The sequence below is a fragment of the Pygocentrus nattereri genome, chromosome 27, assembly GCF_015220715.1.
Source record: "Pygocentrus nattereri isolate fPygNat1 chromosome 27, fPygNat1.pri, whole genome shotgun sequence".
NCBI classification, from domain to species: domain Eukaryota; kingdom Metazoa; phylum Chordata; class Actinopteri; order Characiformes; family Serrasalmidae; genus Pygocentrus; species Pygocentrus nattereri.
In genome coordinates, this window is record NC_051237.1 from 14,526,189 (window position 1) to 14,544,772 (window position 18,584).

The window sequence follows — 18,584 nt, forward strand, 5'->3', positions numbered from 1 at the left end:
GCTTAATGTGCCAAAATTCTGGCAATTCGCCTCTTAGTTTAGGAAGATTTTCACTCATAACTCCATCGAGGCCTGATTTGCTCCCTATGCTCTGCAGTGATAAATGTCATTAGCGCTGATTATAGCCCAATCAAACCCTATTCTCCAGAGTCACTGAGGTGCTAAATTTTCTAATCTGAAATTATTAGCATGAATGCAATGTGATAATTGCGGCGCTGGAGATCAACAAAAAAACTCTTCAGCTGGGAGAAGTTCCTGAGAGACTAGACATCATTTCCTGTTCTTTTTAACTCCACGATTTCTGTAGCATCATCTGAATGGGCGCTCAAAGGACTGCTGTTAGTATAGAATCACAGCATTTGCAGAATTATACTGTGTGTGTGGTTACATTGGTGCCTGAGGTTTTCTTATGTTTTGCCCATCTTTATGAAGCAATCTTGTTCCACAATGATTTCCCCAAGGCTGAAGTCATTCTCCTTCTTTGAGTCCTGGCAACAATACAACGTTGCTGCTTTTTACCGCCTTGAGTGCCCATGGATGCTTTGTCACAGGAAAGACATTGAGAGATCATGGACAATGAGTGGACTACACTATGACACAAAGTTGTTTTTCTCCACGTTTTTATCTTCAGCCACACACATACAAATCAAAGCAGCTTGCGATTCTGAAGTCGCCTTGCAGCAGCTGTGAGGCTGCATTGCAATAAAGTGTGTTACACCAGATTGACTTGGTTCCTTTGTCCTAGTCATGAATACACATAAAAATAAAGTGTTCACATTGAAGAACAATTAATTTAATTAAGCAGGATTTTGCACTGTGTAAACAGTGCAGATTAGCAGCGTTTTTAGTAAAGGTATACATTCTAATTTCACAGCTGATATTGTCTACTCCAAAACGTGATTCACCAACACTGACTTGTACATCTATAGATTTTATATACAGTTCAAAAAAGATGTGCAGTGACATTGCAGTGGCTGTACTCTGGCTTTTAGGGTGTTTTACTGTGGATTAATGGATGTAATGATTTCTTTCCTTCCTTTAATTACAAATTATCTCTGATTTAGGCACACCTGTGTCAGTGGTGACACCACAAGAGGACAAGGCATAATTTACAAGTCGCAGATTTAGATTTCATGTCCACTGCAGACTGCCACCGCCCACTTCTCAAGGATTAAAGCATGTAATGGGAGCAAAGTAATTAAAGGCAACACTCTTAGCTATTTGTCATGCTTATCTTAGAACTTCACCCCAAGTCCACGTTCATGTCCACCTAGATTTTATGCTATGTCACAACATGAATGCATTAGTTGTACATGTTCAGTGTGTTCGTTGAGTTTATGAGTTTGCTGTCTATAGGCCAGTTAGGTCAGGGGTGCTCCTGAAACCCGGTTTTTCCGACAAGCTTTGAAGGGACAACATCTGGCTGGAGTCCCCCACGCTGGTGTGAGAGCACCAGTCTGAGAGTGTCTCCTCAGACACCTGAGTCCGGGGGCCGTGCCTCTGGCTGGATGGCTGCCGCTTGAAAGAGAGCAGTCTTGGCAGCTTGTTGGAACTGGATGTCCTGAGGAGAGAGAGCACTCGCTGGTGGTACTTTGACTTGAGCACCTTGGCAGAGCGATGCAAGTCCCCTAAAAAGCAGTAGCAGATGGGGTTGAGGCTAGAATTGGTGAGGCCCAGCCACTGGGCAAATGGCCGGGTCTGCAGGATCCAGTGTGGAGGGTGCGTCTCCCGGTCAATCAAAATGTCGGCCACATACAGGGGCAGCCAGGAGATGGCGAACAGCAGGACCAGGGTGACCACCACCTTGGCGATCTTCTTGCGCGTCTTCAGGCATGAGGCGTACACCACCTGGCTGCGCGGGTCGAAGCTATCAAAGCGCTGCGATGCCCTCCAAAGCTTACGGCCTGTGAGGAAGCTGATGGTCAGGTTGAAGGCCACGGGGATGCAGTAGAGCGTGATGAAGAGGAGGACGTTATAAACCTGCTTGAGCCTCGCTTGCGGCCAAAGCTCTCTGCAGATGGGGACTGTAATGTCAATCAAGTGAATCTCATCCAGCTTGACCATGAAGAGTAGAGGGGTGCAGATGCCTGAGCTGAGGACCCAAACCACACCAATGGTTATATAGATTTTCCTCTGAGTGAAGTAAGAGCGGGCATTCAGTGGGCTGTGGACGCTGTAGTACCTGTTGACGCTGATGACCGTCAGACTGAGGACGCTGGCTGCCACAGACACAGCCTGGATGAAGGGAACTGCCCTGCACAGCAGGTCTCCATACACCCAAGCCGTGTAGATGGTGTGCCCCAGGGTGATGGGCATGCAGATGCAAACTACCATCAGGTCGCAGACAGCCAGGTTAATCAGTAAGCTACGGGTGGCGCTGACGCTCTGGACCCTCCTGCTCCTCTGGCCAGTGAGCATTCGGATTGCCATGATGTTCCCAACAAAGCCCACCACGAATGACATTGAGTACATCACCGTGAGCGCAATGGTGGTGGGCTCCCGGATCGTCAACAGCAGCAGCCTCTCCAGTTCACCATTCTGGTGAAGGAAGTCACTGCCCATGTCCTCGACCCCACCAAACGAGCCGTTCACAGACATCTTCGAGTTGGAGACTTGAAATTCTGAGAAATTCATCTTGAAGTTTTAAAAGCTAATAGCTGTTTTGGTGATGGACTGAAGCAAAATCTCTGTTCCGCACATCTGTAGTTCAAACTCATGACAGGTACTTAAAATTTTCAGACATCAGAATTTCCATCGAGTCAATCCATGCAGCTGACACATTCAATCATTTCAGCTTCTGTCAGTCAAAAAAGTGGAGGGGATGGAATATTTGCATAATTTAGCCAGCAGTCCTACAAGAAACCAACATATTACATGACAGTTTTAAAACCTGCACATTGAAAATGTCCATAACTGCACGAGACTGACTGTGATGCGGACAGGTTTATAGTGTTTACTTCACAAGGCTGCATTTCACTCTATGTGTTTTCTCAGCAAACACTTGTTTGGAGCACAGTCTTGATCATTTACTTCAAATCAACAGGACAAACAGCATTATATACAGTCCTTTTTACATATGTACGTATACATATTAGGCTACATTCTCTTGAAAAGCCACTTCTGTGATGTATGCTCCCCCCCCCCCAGTGGACATGCAGTCTGAGCCGCTGTCACATTAAAAAAAAAAAAAAAAAAAATATATATATATATATATACATTAAAATAATATTTTTGAAAATTTGGATAAAATGGTCAAGGAAGTAAATACATACCCTGATTATTGTGCAGAAGAGCTCCAGTAAGATGTTTATGGTCTGCCACGTTTCCTTCCATGTAGCCTCCTGAGAGTGGACTTGGCCATGTAGTCCTGGGTTCCTCCTCTACCTCCTCCTCCCACAGAATGGCAGAATGCTGTGAATTATGCAGCCTCTCTCTCTCTCTCTCTTTCTCTCTCTCCCTCTCTCTCTCTCCCTCTCTCTCTCTCTCTCTCTCTCTCCCTCTCTCTCTCTCTGGCTGTGCGCCTTACACCAAACATGCTGCTGTCGCTCTCCGAGCAGCGATCTCACTCACACTCTTAACTGCGTAAGGAAGCTGAGCTGATATATATTTGTTTATTTATACATTCAATTATCTTAATGGCCAACAAGACACTATGAATTCACTGCAGGTGGAAATTTTTGCTAATGGAAGTGGGTTGCTTTTGTTATAATAAATGACAAAAGTCATAATAAACATCTGCTTTTAATAATAACAATAATAATAATAATATAGAAATTAGTAAAAGACTAATATACAGTACTCTGCAAAGGTCAGAGACCACCATCCTTTATTTAACGTCCAGTCAAAACAGCCACAACTACTTGCATTAGAAAAAAAGAAAAGGCTAGAGGAAAATAAACAAGAGAAAAAATGGGACTCCTAACAGTCACGCAAGACCTGGTAGACCATTTCTGAGAAAGAGGAGAAAATCAAGCTCCAATGCTGCTTCAGATCTGAAAAAATCCACAGGTGTTTCTGTCCATCCTTCCACTGCGAGAAGACACTCAACTCTGTAAGTCTGAAAACATTTGTAGCTGTCAAGAATAGGATTCCTTTTATTTTGAGAATCAGAAAATGCACCAAATTCTAAGACTGAACGTTGGAAGTGTGAAAAATGTAAGTCTTCTGAAAAGAACAGAAGCTTTAATAAAGGTAAAGGGTGAACACACAAAATACTGAAAAAACTGTAATATATTTATTTGTTAAGGTTTCTCTGTGATTTTATGCTGACTGTACACTATATGGACCAAAGTATTGGGACACCTACACATTAGACCTTCAGGAGCTTTTATCCATATTCCAAATCCATAGGTATTAAAATGGAGTTGGTCCCCCCCTTGTAGCTAAAACAGCTCCCACTCTTCTGGGAAGCTTTCTACAAGATTTTGGAGAGTGTGGAAATTTTAGCCGATTTATCCAGAAGAGCATTTTTGAGGTCAGACACTGATGGTGGACGAGAGGGTCTGGCTCACAATCTACTTTCTAATTCATCCCAAAGGTGTTTGATGGGTTTGAGGTCACTGGGGCTCAGTCATATTGGAACAGAAAAGGACCTTCCTCAAACTGTTCCCACAAAGTTGGAAGCATATAATTGTCCAAAATGTTTCGGTAAGCTGAATCATTAAGATTTCCCTTCTCTAGAACAAAGAAGCCTAGACCAACCCCAGAAAAACAACCCCATAACATTATCCCTCCTCTACCAAACTGTACAGTTGACACAATGCAGTCTGGCAGGTAACGTTCTCCTGACATTTGCCAAACCCAGACTCATCCATCAGACTGCCAGACAGAGAAGCATAATTCGTCACTCCACAGACTAGGTTTCCACTGCTCCAGAGTCCAGTGGCGGCATACTCTAAACCACTCCAACCGACACTTGGCATCGTGCTTGGTGATGTAAGGCTTGCATGCAGATGCTCAGCCGATGAAAACTGTGCTGTGAAACTCCTGGTGCACAGTTTTTGTGCGGATGCCAGAGGAGGTTTGGGACTCTGCAGTTATTAAGTCAGCAGTGTGTTGCTGACTTATATATACTATGCACCTCGGCACTCTGTGACTCCACCAAATTTACGTGGTCTGACACGTGACTGAATTGCTGTGGCTCCTACATGCTTCCACTTTTCAATAATACCACTCACAGCTGATCGTGGAATATCTGGCAGGGACCTTTCACAAACTGACTTGTTGCAACAGTGGCATCCTATCACAGTACCACACTCAAATTCAGTGAGCTCCTTAGAACGACCCATTCTTTCACATCGTTTGTAAAGGCAGACTGCATGGCTAGGTGCTTGATTTTATATACCTATGGCAATGGGACTGAATGAAAAACCTAAACTCAATGATTAAAAGGTGTGTCCCAATGCTTTTGTCCATATAGTGTATGTTTTCTGATATTATTTTCCTGATGCTGAAAATACTTCATGGCCATTTTCAGTGGAAATAAATAAACAAAAGTTTGGTCTCTAACTTTTGCACAGCACTGTATATGAGACATTAACAACTTTAATTTCTCTTAACTGTTTTATTGATGTTATTCTTTATTTTAGTCTCTTGGACTAGTATAATGCTTTGAGGTTAAACAGGTGTGGACTGAATGAGTTCTGACTGAAAGCCTTGGGTGAAAGTCCCTCATTCATCAGTTTTGTGTTTGCTCCATCTGTTCACGGGCTCCGAGGTATTGGGCAGCTTGGCTGTTATAATTTTAATGTCATACGTACATATTCCCAAATATTAGACCTTTTACACTGCATCAGAATGCACACAGACCCAGTATAAAAATGTCATGCTCCCAAACAGGTGCTTAATGTTTATGTACGTTTGTGAAGGTGCTATTATTAGCATTTATAATGATGCTTTTTCCCTGGTTCCTCCGTCTTGGTGCTTAGCGAGAGTGTTAATCCCCTAATGTTCTTGTGAAAATGTTTTCCCAGCAGTCATTTAGCACCAGCTCTAATGTGTTAATTGCACTGGACAGACCAGGAAAAGTCTGAGGCAATTATTGTTCTCAGAGTCAATCAGAATACTCCCAACAGACGGGTGTCTTGGAAATCTCTTCAAACTTTTAGCATTTATTCAGGTTGTTTTGTTTGAATACGGCAATCAGATAAGCCAAGCCAACAGGCAGAGGAGATAATCATTGTTGTTTATTGCTAAAATTATCAACAGAAAATGCAAGACAGACCATAATCCACTGTAAACAAACAAAGGCTTACTTCAGTTTACTCTTCCCAGAGGAGTTTGCTGGGGGGCTCAATTTAAAGCTCCCTCGCCTCCCAGCATTAGTATAAATGTTTCTTGGAGATCTCCAAAGAGGAGATGTTGACATCGTTCACCACCTGGACTTTAGTAATGGTCTTCAGGTCTTCCACGCGGTGCTTATACTGCATGATCTTCGTGTCATCAATGTAAACATGGAAGTTGTCGTTGTCTGAGTAGATTTCAATCTGTTGAGATGGAGAGAAAGGAAAACCATCATTATAATGCCTGTGTGACTATAACTGAGTCACGGTGTGGCAACTGTGGCCGTTTTGGCTCACCTGGAAGGGCTCATCTGTGCCAAAAGGGAAGTTGGTGCACCTCTCTTCCTTCCCCCAGTGATTTGCCATGTAGGAGTTACAGACGATGTCTGACTCGGTGAAGCGGGGGTTGAAATGGAAGGCTATTTTGTCGTCCCGGTCGCAGAGGAAATTGATCTCAAACCTCGGTGAGGCAGAAAGGCACATTACTGATGCTGCAGCAATCAATTAGGAGTCAGAGGCAATAGCGTCTGGAGCAATCTGGCTGAAGAAACTCAGTTAGTCCAAATATTAGTCCAGAAAAATGGCCCACCAGCTGCATTTGGCTTCACTCTCCTTACAATTTCTTTCCTGTTTACTGAGAATCCAGCATGGAAAAGATTTTAGTCAATAATCTCACATCTCCCTCGACTATCTTGGCTGGTTTCTGCACTGTCTATGAAGATCTATAATGGATGAACCTCGTCAGGATCGCGCCCAAGGGAAAGACATTTTTCCTATGCTAAATGAATTGTCACATGCATGCTTGTCACATTAGTGTCCGCCGCTCTCCTTTATAGTCATGCTTGTTCTTGTAATTGTCTGCATTGAGGCCTTTTCTTACGTCTGCCCTGATAAATGGGGTCTCGCTCACTGTATAGGATGAATTATTAACTCCTCAGAGTTATTAACTACCACTGTTTCTAAGCTGATTATGTTTTGGAAAGGGAAAAGGAACTTTTGGAAAAGAAGAAGCTTTAGTGGGAATTGGGAAATGTCTCTTTGAAATATCGCTGTGGTTCAATCGTAAATTGGCCTCATTAGATTTATAAACTGGCCCTGGATCATTGTGTATTCTGCTTCTAGCTTTGAGGTCAGAATTCATTCCATTTATATTCCCCCTGGCACTGATGATTTTCCTATTCTGGAATAAAAACGTTGAAGGGTGGGGATGTGCACAGCAAGTATATGGAAACAACTCTCATACATACGGATGACCTTGAAGGTTTTGGCTAAAATTAAATTGTAAATCAAATGTACTGCTGTGGTGCATTGCGTATAGTCACTTCTATCTAGATCCATCCTCACAGGTCAGAGAAAATAAATTCAGTGAGCATCATGGCCCTGGAAAAAATAGAGCTCTCAACTCATCTTTTAAATCATTTTCTAACGGATTTGCTTGCAGAGATTTCTTCACAGACCTCTGGTCAGGGCTGGAGATGTTTATGGATTTCTCCACGGTCAGGACCTCTGCCCCACACTTACTTGTTGGCCTCTGAGGGGGTCTCTCCTTTCAGGATGACACTCCATCCTGGACACAGTCCATCTGGACAGGAAGCCTCAAACTGCAAGAGTCAAATGAAGATTTCAGATATAGGCATGTTCCACACAGGAAGTCGCAGCAGTGAGAGATGGAGTTGAAAACAAACCCCAGTTCATAGGCAGGTGTTATTATGATTGTTCTGAACATTTTATGCTAAAATATGAAAATGAAATTGATTCTTTCATTATGTTGTAATAGAATTAATGCGGTGTAATGTAATGTCATTAGTCCTGGGCAGAATTGTGATTAGATGAATACCAATTTCATTAAAACTACATGCAGTTGGAGGACAAGACACATCCTTTCATTCGAAACATTCATCAAAGCTGTTCCATTAGCACATTTGTAGTGAAAGGCACAGATGGGAGGATTCATCATTTGATATGTTCTACATCGACTATATATACACATCAGTAGAAGTGCCACGATTTTGAATCTACAAAGCCTCAAAGATTCAAAGGTAAAAAAACTGATTCATGTTTGTCCACAAAAAAAATGTTATTCAAAGCAATCCTTTATTCTGGAAACTGTTCTTTGAAATCTATTGCCCTTTTATATCCAGGTATACGCTGTCTAATGCTTCCTTTTATGATAGAGGCCTAGCAGACAAGGAGCATGGCTATTAAAGCACATCTGTCAGACTCAGGAACATTAACACAGTAGACCAATTGGGACACAGTCTCATGGAGGTCCTCACAACATCACTAATCAGTCTAGTGATCAGAGATATGGAGCAGAAAATGAGATGAAATAAATGCCCTATGTTCTATGTACTGACACTGGAATACAGGACAGGTTTGTACACACCAGCAGATGAAGACTGTTTAGATCAAGGCTGATCCAAATTTTGCCCATGAGGATGTTTGATTTCGCTCACCAGAGAGACACTCTAACCCACCCATCCCCCAACATTATAGAAGAGGGCAAAAATATTCTTAATGTTTAAACAAATGTGAAGAGATTTTATTCCAAGTGAATTTGGAGCGTATTGGTCCATTCATCCTGAATTTTAACACAGTGTAAAGGACTGCTGCTGAAATATGCTACAAATAGCTTAAAAAGAAAACAAAGAAACAAACAAATAAATGAAAAGATAATACATATAAAAATGTACAGTGATAATGTTGGTATTCTATACATCATTTGTTCATTTTTTCCGTATTTTAATAGCAATATGTAATATTACAAAATATAGTAACCGTTTTATTTGTATATGTTTTTTTTTTTTTGGCCCTTGGCCCGCTACAAACATTGCACTTTGCAAACATAAACTTGGCACCCCTGTTTTAGATGAAGCCAAGAACCTGCACGTCAAAAAAAAGTTCTTTGGAGCAGTTGAAGAACCGCTTTTGGTTCCCCGAAGAACCTTTCAATGGTTCTGCAGAACCACTCTGTAAATGTAATGTAATGAAAGTCCTCATAATGTAAAGCTTCTACAGTAATTTCTAGAACAATCCAAGAACCAGTTAAGAACCTTTATTTTCAGCAGTGCGTCAGCCCACTGTAGATGCTAGTGGGCGCTGGCTAACCTCTCTGATTGGGTTAGAACTCTGCGCTGTTCCCTTCAACATGAATGAAGAAGTCATCTTCGCAGGAAAAGGCCAATGATCATGAAGGAGGAAAGCTCCTGTTTCAAAGCCCATTATATAAACTGCGGCACGTTTGCCGTGATCTCAGGCATTCTGCAGGTAATGATGGGATGGCGCAGGAATCGGCGAGACTGCTTTGGCATTCTGATCGCTTTCAGCACGGCAGGATGGAGCGTAATTAAACTTTCATCAGTCCAGCGTTCAGACCGAAGAAGAGTGAGAGAGAGAGAGATAGCACATGAGAGAGAGGGAAGAGTGAGAGAGCAAGCCGCATTTAATGCAAAACCACTGCACTTCACCTCCACTCGCAGTCACTTCATGGGTCCATCATGTGGAGAACCATCATTTCTGTAATGAATCTATTACTGGAACATGTCCCTACTGAGCTGGTTATCATCTGTTACCGCTGATCCAAAGGCTGGAATGATAGTGACACACCAGCTTAGTGCTGCACTATAAGCAGGCCCGCATAATGCGTCCCCCTGCGCAGGGCAGGTAATTGAACTATGAACGACCACCATAGCTCACACGCAACAGAATGAGCCAATTTGCTTTGATTGCGTCTGCGGTGCAGCTACGTTTCCTTACCCGTAATGTCATCTCGTCTGCGGCGTCTCAGGGCACTGTGTATCGATCAGCTGTCCAGCGGGGGCTGTTTTGGAGCAGCGATGGTCATTTAAAGAGAGCGGGGCACCACGTGAGCTGCAGGCTTTGCTGGGATCACGAGGCTGTGGGGGGCTATTGTCTGAGCTGAGTGCCCCAAACACTCCAAAACACTCACACACACTCTGAGTCGAGGCCCACAGTCACAGTCACGTCAAGGCATGCCACTATTCTGAGCTTCCTCAAGCTTCCCCAAGTGTAGGCCTGCTGCCTATAAGCATTATAGACAGAATCATGCTCACATGCAACGAGAGGTGATTCATTTCCTTGCATTCATTTTATTACACTCATTTTGTTATCATTTTTTTTGCTAATTACATTCATCATCAGATATTGGATTAAGGTCCTGCGCATTCATCACAGCCCAGGAAATGGAGTGGCGGATAACAGCTAATGAGCCATCACAGTCCCTTAAGACGATGATGAAGAGTGATGAGGCTGCGATGGCCACTGCATCGCTGCACGCTGCTTGTTTTTTCAGGTAACACATCTCATGTGTTATTACTTTGAGAAGATAATGCGATTTTGATCACCGCCTTTCGACCCGTAGAAGAGTGAAAGTGCTTACAGGCAGCAAAAGCCAGCTTCAGCAGTGAGAGAGGGAGAGAGAGGGATAGAGGGAGGGAGGCACAGTGAGGGCTCACATGCTGTTTCATAGCAGACCGTCAGCATCTAATCCCGGGGATTAGACTGTACATGTGTGTGTCTGTTTTGCTTTTCACAGCTCATCAGATTTGCCTGCCCTTTGGAATTTCCTGCCTGTGTTTGAACACAATGGCTGGCCGGAGCTCATTAGAGCCGAGTACGCGTCTGCTTACGGCGGCAAAATGCCCCGCATTTCTCCACCAGCTGTGCAACAAACAAACCTCTCGCAGATTAGAGTTAAAGATACCTGCTTGGCTATGAATAAATAAAACACAGCTCTTTACACCTGTGAAGATGCAGAGCACTGAGGGGACTCAGCGAGCAGGAGGGAGTGTATAAATCAGAGGAAAGCAGAGGTCCTTATCTGGGGACCACCCAGCCCCTTTACTGTGGGTACAGAATGTACATTCATTCAGTTCTCTTCTCAATAGTAATGTGTGTGTGTGTGTGTGTGTGTGTGTGTGTGTGTGTGTGTGTGCGTGTGTGTGTGTGTGAGTGTGTGTTCCAGGCTTTGACAAGGCTGGCGCTTCTACCTACACCGAAGAGAAACAGGGGCTTTCTACTTTTCTCTCTCTCTCTTTCTTTCTCTATCTCTCTGTCCATTTATATGACTCTTTATTTCCTTCTCTCATTCAATTCCTCTCTTTCTTTATTAGAAATCTATATTTCTCTTTTTCTTACCTTTCTCTCGTCTCGTTTCTTTCTCTTTCTTTCTTCCTTTTATTTTTTTCAATTCTCTATATCTCTCTTTCAATTCTCAATCTCTCTCTCTTTCTTTTTTCTTTCTTTCAATTCTCAATCTCTCTCTTTCTTTCTTTTTTCTTTCTTTTATTTCTCTTTCTTTCTTTCTTTCTTTCTTTCTTTCTTTCTTTCTTTCTTTCTTTCTTTCTTTCAATTCTCAATCTCTCTCTTTCTCTCTTTTTTCTTTCTTTTTTCCCATGGTCCATGTTTCTCTCACTCACTTTAGCTTTTACTCTATCCATTCTTCTTTCTTTCTGTCTGTGCTTGTTTCTGTCTGATACTCTCTCCCTCTCTCTGCACAATTCTCTCTTTCCTTGTCTCTGTTCATTCTCTTTTACTTTATTCTTCCCCAATGCCATTTATCTCTCTTCTCTCTCTCTCCATTCTTCTCTCTGGTCATTTCTTTCTTTCTCTTTAATTCTAATTCTAATTCTCTCTCTCTCTCTCTTTCTCTGTTTTTCTGATAGATTAAAGTCACGGTCAGCTGCTCTATTCTCATCACATCCTGCTTTTGTCATCGGCTCCATTCCTGCCAGAGGCCTGTCCCTGTGAGATTTCTCCTCAGCTCTCCTCCACGCCGGGCACCGCTGCCGCTCAGCGGGAGAAACGTACCTGCCGCTGCATGCTAATATCAACAAACACAAACAAACACAAACAAGACAACTCTAGATCATTACTCCATCTCCAGCACAGAGCGAATGTCTGAAGATAAGCAGCAGCTCATAAGCTTTCATGCTCCAAAAAAAAAGAAATTAAATTATGATCAACACTTTCAAACATGATATGTTATTCATACACATGAATTACACATGAAAACACGCTATACATTAGCATATCTGATTGCCACAAGGCTAATCATCCTCATGTGGGCTTTGGCACGAGTCCAGAGCTGCCAGAACTCATAAACTCTCATGCAACATATGGCCTGTGGACAACTGTCTGCAGTGGAAAAGCTCATCATACGCGCACAAAGTTCCTCACAGCCACAGCGTTCTGCACTACGGTCTGACACAAATAAATAGACATTCCCTCTAATCATGTTACTTCATGCTGTTACTTCATTATCTGGCGCATATTAAACTAGTGTTGTTTTCATGTGTAATGAAGTACATGGTGCAGATGCAGTACAGTCAGAACACCCTTCTTTCATTTAATTTCCATTCTGGAAGGCCATTACAGTTTTTCTTTATGTGAAACACATTTCATGAAACTGGGGTCGACTTAATCTTCATTGTCCCTTTCTTAGCTAAGCAGAAGTGAGCTCAATACTTTCAGTCATTTGTCACATACTATTACAGAATAATTAACTCTGACATTTAACTCATACAAAAACACAAAACAAATCATTGGAAAACATTTACTGACAACTTAAAATACAGTCACACTTTACTGGAGGGTACTGTTCATAAGGCTGCATGACACCTACATAAGCTTTTCATGACAACTGACATAACTGTGCATGTTTATAAATGCTAATTCTGTCAGGAGTCATTCGCTACAAAGGTTACGTTTGCCAGTTTTGATCAAAGTTAGCTAAAGTAGCCCTTGTGACAGATGATCCCTATTGGAATAAGCATTTATAAATATTTTTGTAAGGTTATGACAGTTGTCATGACAAGCTTATATAGGTTTCATATAGCCTTATAAACAGTACCCTACAGTAGTGTTACTGAAAAAACTCTCATAGTAATAAATACCTTCAGCACCCATGTGAACTACAGTTGTTAACTCAGTAATCAGTCATCATCAGTTGCTGATGTAAAAATTGATAAAAGAGCTTTTAATCAAGTGTTTATTAGATGGGAAATCCATAATAGTTTAGACTGCCATTATTTAAAACTGAGTTAAAAATTAGAGATGTACCTAATGAGATGTGAAACATCCCATTAATTCTACCAAAGATACTATAACTTACTGCACTCTACCATCCACAAAAAAGATTTCACTGAGATATTCAGAAACTATTATGTCTACTATTTTCCTTTTTCCCCACTCATGGAAAAAATGTGAGAATAATAGAAGGCAACATTCTCCCAAATGGTGATAAACAGGAGGCTGGATGTACAGTGTACAATGACAGCTACCGTATGTTGACAGAATGGAACCTTCTTTCACCTGGACAAGCCATAATTGATGATCTGCTCTCTAACTGTTTTGTCTGAATCGCACTGTAAATTTCAGTTCAGTAAGTATGTATGTCAGGTCTTTGGGCCCCCCTGACACAGTCTAACCCTCTATTGAAATATCCAGGCATAGGGATTTGCGTTATGATGGAGAATGTTGCCTCCCAATATTATACAAGTATATAGAAACAAAGAAAAGGAGAAAATCTGTTTATTTCTGAGTATTTAGGCTGAATTTTGGGTGGGGGTTTTAAACAATACATTACACTGAAATATATCTCTAGTAAAACTACTCAGGTGACCAGAATAAGCTTTACACTGTGATATTCTCACACGTTTGCACATTCTAAAACTGTTTACTGTGATGTATCAACAGATTGTACAGCACTGATATACAGCACTAATGGAAGCTGAAACCTGTGAAACGGAAGCCTGTATTTGGTGCTTTTTTGTCAGTGATTGAAGGAATTTACTCTCCTGGTAGTCAGCTGTGGTGTTTGATGAGAAAGTGTACTATTGTATTGTGTGTTTAGTGTTTTGTGGAGGTTAGAAAAAGCATTATTTTGGCCAGCAAGCCAAAAATACTGCTTAGAGTATCGTACATTAACCATTTTAAAAGTATGGCCTCTGAATGGTACTGCAAGATGTTCATCATTTTTTAGATATATATGAGGAGGTTTTACAATATAATTCACTTGGATGAGGAAGGGAGACTAGACTTGACTTCAAAAAATGATTAAGTGATGTAGAGAAAATGGGACTCCTTACAACCGTGCAAGGCCCTGTTAGGCCACCAAAACTGTCACCATGAATTAAAAATCTTTGAGAAAGAGAGGAAAATCAAGCTCCACTGTTGCTTCAGATCGGAACAAATCTGCAGGTGTTCCTGTCCATCCTTCCACTGTGAGAAGACCACTCAACACCATGAGTCTGAAAGGATGTGTAGCTGACAAGACTCCATTTGCAAATCAAAGGAAGGTGCTGCTGGTGTTCTCAGAACAACGGTTGTGGACTGGTCGCTCCAGTAATAAAGACAAAGTATGGACACGTTAAATACTGAACAAATTCAAATTAGATTTAGCTGTTAAGGCTTTTTTACTTGATGCTGAAAAACGAGTCATTTGTACTTAAAGGCCACCTGAACTTAAGAAAGTGTTTTTTATGGGACTAACTCTTCCTGGATGGCTTATTATCATTATATAGACTGATATTTGTATGTGTTACCATAGTGTAGATGTCACATTTTTCCATTGAAAACACAGGATTTCTTAGTATATATGAAAAAAGTGATTATTGGGGCTATGTAGCAGCTTGGTTTCATACATCATGAATGAGCTTAAGCTTATTATGGTCCAATATGCAAAATATCAATGCTGTCTACATTTTTGCTGATTTTCAGTTTTTGACATAATTTGAAAATAGCTGTTGCCCTTTACATTGTATAGGCATTTCATGATGGATGGACCAACAGAAATGGCCAAAAGTTACTTGGAAAAAAGGCTGGTTCCATTGACATACAATGAAAGTAAAGAAGGTTTTCCCCCTCTCCTGTAAAGTTATCATTTTGGAGACATGTTTTAATCCGACAACAGCGATATATTAATGAGAGGACTTTTACATTGCAATAGGAAACCTGTTTACAGCTATAGAACATGCCTGCTCTGATGTGGCTTTTTTGTTTGAACTGTTTATACTGTGCAATAGGCTGTTAGATATAACAGATTAATGATGCTGGTATTTAAAATTATAACAGTGTCAAATTTATCCTCCCCATCTTTGTGATAAACTACTAAATGTGTTGTGTATGGCTGGTAGCATGCTGCTGCTACAGCTTCACGACGGAACATTCTAAGCTCATCGAAGCTTCACTGGAGCAGATTTTGAGGATAAAGACTCAAATCCGAGCAGTTAAACCTGGTTTTGTTTAAGGAGCTGTTAGCTTAAACCACTCAAACCTTGTGAGCACTAGAAGCTAGCATTAGCTTAGCAAGAAGGCCTGAACAGCTTTACACACAGATATGCATGTTCTTTCGGGCAGTGAGGGGAGTATAGAGGATAAGGCTGAAATCTGAGCAAGTGAAGTTGAATGATTGGTGCCAGACTAAAAGAAATGCAGAAGGAAAGTTACAGTAAGAGCATTGTTTCCATCTCATTTGTTCAGTCTGTAACATAGAGACAGTGTACAGTGTATTGTGGGATAAGGGGTGGTGTTTAGGGGCATTTACAATGTGCACAAGTGTGCAGTCATAGCTCATCATAGATCGAGTGATGAGCTTTAAGGACACCCCTATGCCATTTTTCACAGTTTCTTGGGTGCAAGAATAATATATAAAAATATTTAACAAATTGTTATTGAACATTATTGCAATTTAATTTTCACAGCTCATTTTACAGAAATTGTCCCAAGGCAGCTTTACAGGAATCTTAGTCCAAACTCCTGATGAGCAAGCCAAGGCTGGCAGTGGCTGGAAAAACTCCACATAGGGAGTGTCCATGTTTACATTTATTGGTGGGATTCGCATGTATTTGTCTACTGCTGTACTTATTATTGCTATATGGTAATAAGTCCATATGATAATAAGAAACGGTAACCTTGTTTAGTAATTAATAAGAGTAATAACTTTGTTTGGTAATTCTGTTCTTGATTCTGCTTTTTTCTTGAGTGCCTTGCTATCTCTTTGCTGCTGTAGCACTGTGAATTCCCCCGGTTGTGGGACTAAGCAAGGATTATCTTTTCTTATTATATTGTACTGTACTACTGTGTTAATTGCATGTGTAGTCTCTGTCTTGTACATATGTTGCACTCATGCCTTGGAGAAATGTTGTATATGGTTGAGATCCTGAAGGAAGAAAGACTGAGAGGAATCCAGACTCAAAAAGAGGCCACACAATGTAGTAGAGTTACAATATGTTAAACAAAACAGTGAATTGGCCGTTTAAACTATAGGGGCTTATATGTGTGGGCCAACATGACTCAATGATTCTGTCATAGAACTACACAATTTAGGCATTGGTTTTATAATTACCAAATAGTTTATAGTATTGACTGAGTAATAAATGGATAATAATAATAATAATAATAATAATAATAATAATAGTGTAATAAGCCTATAGCTAATGGTGCATACAGCCACATTGTATGTGCAAACAGTACACATACTAGTGGTGGAAACTGAGGCTCCTCAAATTTGAATTTTGATCCATGGTGGCAAGATGAAAATACAATTTGATTCTTGATGCATCTTGATTTTTGATTTCTATAGCCAATGTTATGATTTGTTGTCTGCCATTTGTCATTAACAAGTAGTGTTTAGCTGAATTTGATTGTAGCTTAGGCCAAACTTGGTTGGATGCTCCCCTCCAGATGATCTACAGATACTTGTATTATCAACAAACTTTCTGGTGATACATAATTAAGTATCAGCAACATTAAGGTCAGTGTTAGGTTTAGAAGTAGGTGTAGGTTTTGTCTTGAAGTTAGGTTTCAGATCCGGGATAGATTTGATAGAATGTTTCAAGCTGAGTGACATTGAATGGGTATTTAGTTGAATGTCGGTTAAACTCTGGACATTTATAGCCCTGTTTCACCATCTAATAGGATGCATACTGATGAAATACTTCATTAAAAAAGGATGTGACAAGGTATCCCACTGTACAATGTCTCTCAATGTACTTTTTGCTTTGAATGACACTATACCTCAATTTTGTTTATTTTATTAAAATAAATGATTGAACATTCAGTTTTGTAATGACCAATACAATAATAACACCTGTTTGTTTTAGTTTCAGTGGTGACTGTTTTGGTAATGACAGTTTAACTAATTTTGAGCATTACACAAAAACAACAGCCAGTACATGACTAAAAAACACAGTGTTGAACAATTGTACACACAAAATCATAATATTTTTCATTAAAACAAAAAGAAAATTGACTTAATTGCAAAAAAATGTGTTATAGGAATGACAATTGTTAATGTTACACACTGACATGAAAAAGTGCGACAGCATAACTAGACTTTTGATTTTTTTATCTTTCAACCTTACTTTAAAAGAAATCAGAAAGATCATTAAAAAAACATTTTTAAAAATGCAAACATTTAAGTAATTTTTCTTTTTTTTTCTGAGATGCTGCAGGACAGCCACCTTCAAATAGAAATTACCCTATAAATGATGATTTTGTATATATTTAGCTTAGTAGCATTGTTGTTGGTTAGAACGGTCCATATAGTGCACACATTTTTGAAAACAATTTGTTTTACGTGGCTCATGCCCTCAGAAGTCCTTCCATTCCACTGTAAACTAATACGTGAATGCTTTATATTGTATCACTGACAAACAATAGAATGGAAGCATCAGCAACTTTAAACCCTGTACTGAGAACTGGCTCTTGTATCTTTAACTCTGTACTATATAACCTATAAAGGAGAATGCCATTCGAAATACATGACCTAAGTTAATTTATTGATTAAGTTCATTTATTTTATTAATGAAATGAAAACAAAAGAGTTCTTTACCACAAACCACTGGAAAAATCCCAACCTACTGTTTCCTATGACTTGCAGGGCAACAGGCAATAAAGTCCTTCCCTCAGCCTTAGCAGATCTTAAAATCTTCATTTAATTTCCAGCAAATATATCTCATATAGTCCAGCACTGCATACATATGAAAGAACATGGCACAGGAACAGTAATTATTGCTGTTTGCAAATGTGTTGCCTGAAGAGCAGATGACCAGATGACCTTTCCTGATGCCGCTCTTCTGGGAAACAGAGTGTTTCCTTAGCTGACCTTCTGGGTATTACACTACCATTCAGCAGTACTCTGAGCTGTGCTGCACACGTAGTCTCACTGATAAATCTGTTTTTGTCTGCAAAAAAACTGCAGGTATTGCAGTATTCTCTGAGCCAAGCTCACACGAGAATATTTCCGTTAGCTAGAGGCGAAGCACAAGCTGCAAACTGCAT

General features: G+C 40.5%; 2 protein-coding genes across 5 annotated transcripts in view; both read right to left on the reverse strand.

Moving 5' to 3' along the window:
- Window positions 1-619: 619 nt before the first annotated feature.
- On the reverse strand, window positions 620-3,391 carry LOC108430549 (QRFP-like peptide receptor). Of its 2 annotated transcripts, none has more exons than XM_037535304.1 (2): window positions 3,273-3,391; window positions 620-2,852 (listed from the first exon to the last, which is right to left on the reverse strand). In XM_037535304.1, the coding sequence occupies exon 2, from the start codon at window positions 2,632-2,634 to the stop codon at window positions 1,351-1,353; it is 1,284 nt and encodes a 427-aa protein (XP_037391201.1). In that variant the 5' UTR covers window positions 2,635-2,852; window positions 3,273-3,391; the 3' UTR covers window positions 620-1,350. The 2 variants fall into 2 exon arrangements, with proteins under 2 accessions (XP_037391201.1, XP_017558584.1); XM_017703095.2 differs by having other exon boundaries at window positions 620-2,797; window positions 3,273-3,379.
- A 2,772-nt stretch (window positions 3,392-6,163) lies between these two features.
- grifin (galectin-related inter-fiber protein) overlaps window positions 6,164-18,584 on the reverse strand; it is a 43,845-nt gene continuing 31,424 nt past the window's right edge. Inside the window, exons 1-4 of one of the 3 annotated variants that reach the window (XM_017703096.2) lie at window positions 18,136-18,317; window positions 7,803-7,882; window positions 6,579-6,741; window positions 6,164-6,485 (exon numbers count right to left, since the gene is read on the reverse strand). In XM_017703096.2, coding sequence (XP_017558585.1) covers window positions 6,321-6,485; window positions 6,579-6,741; window positions 7,803-7,882; window positions 18,136-18,237 — 510 coding nt within the window. In that variant the 5' untranslated portion in view covers window positions 18,238-18,317 and the 3' untranslated portion in view covers window positions 6,164-6,320. Of the gene's footprint in view, window positions 6,486-6,578; window positions 6,742-7,802; window positions 7,883-10,037; window positions 10,215-18,135; window positions 18,318-18,584 lie in introns of those variants that run through there. The other 2 variants (XM_017703098.2, XM_017703097.2) reach the window with 2 other exon arrangements.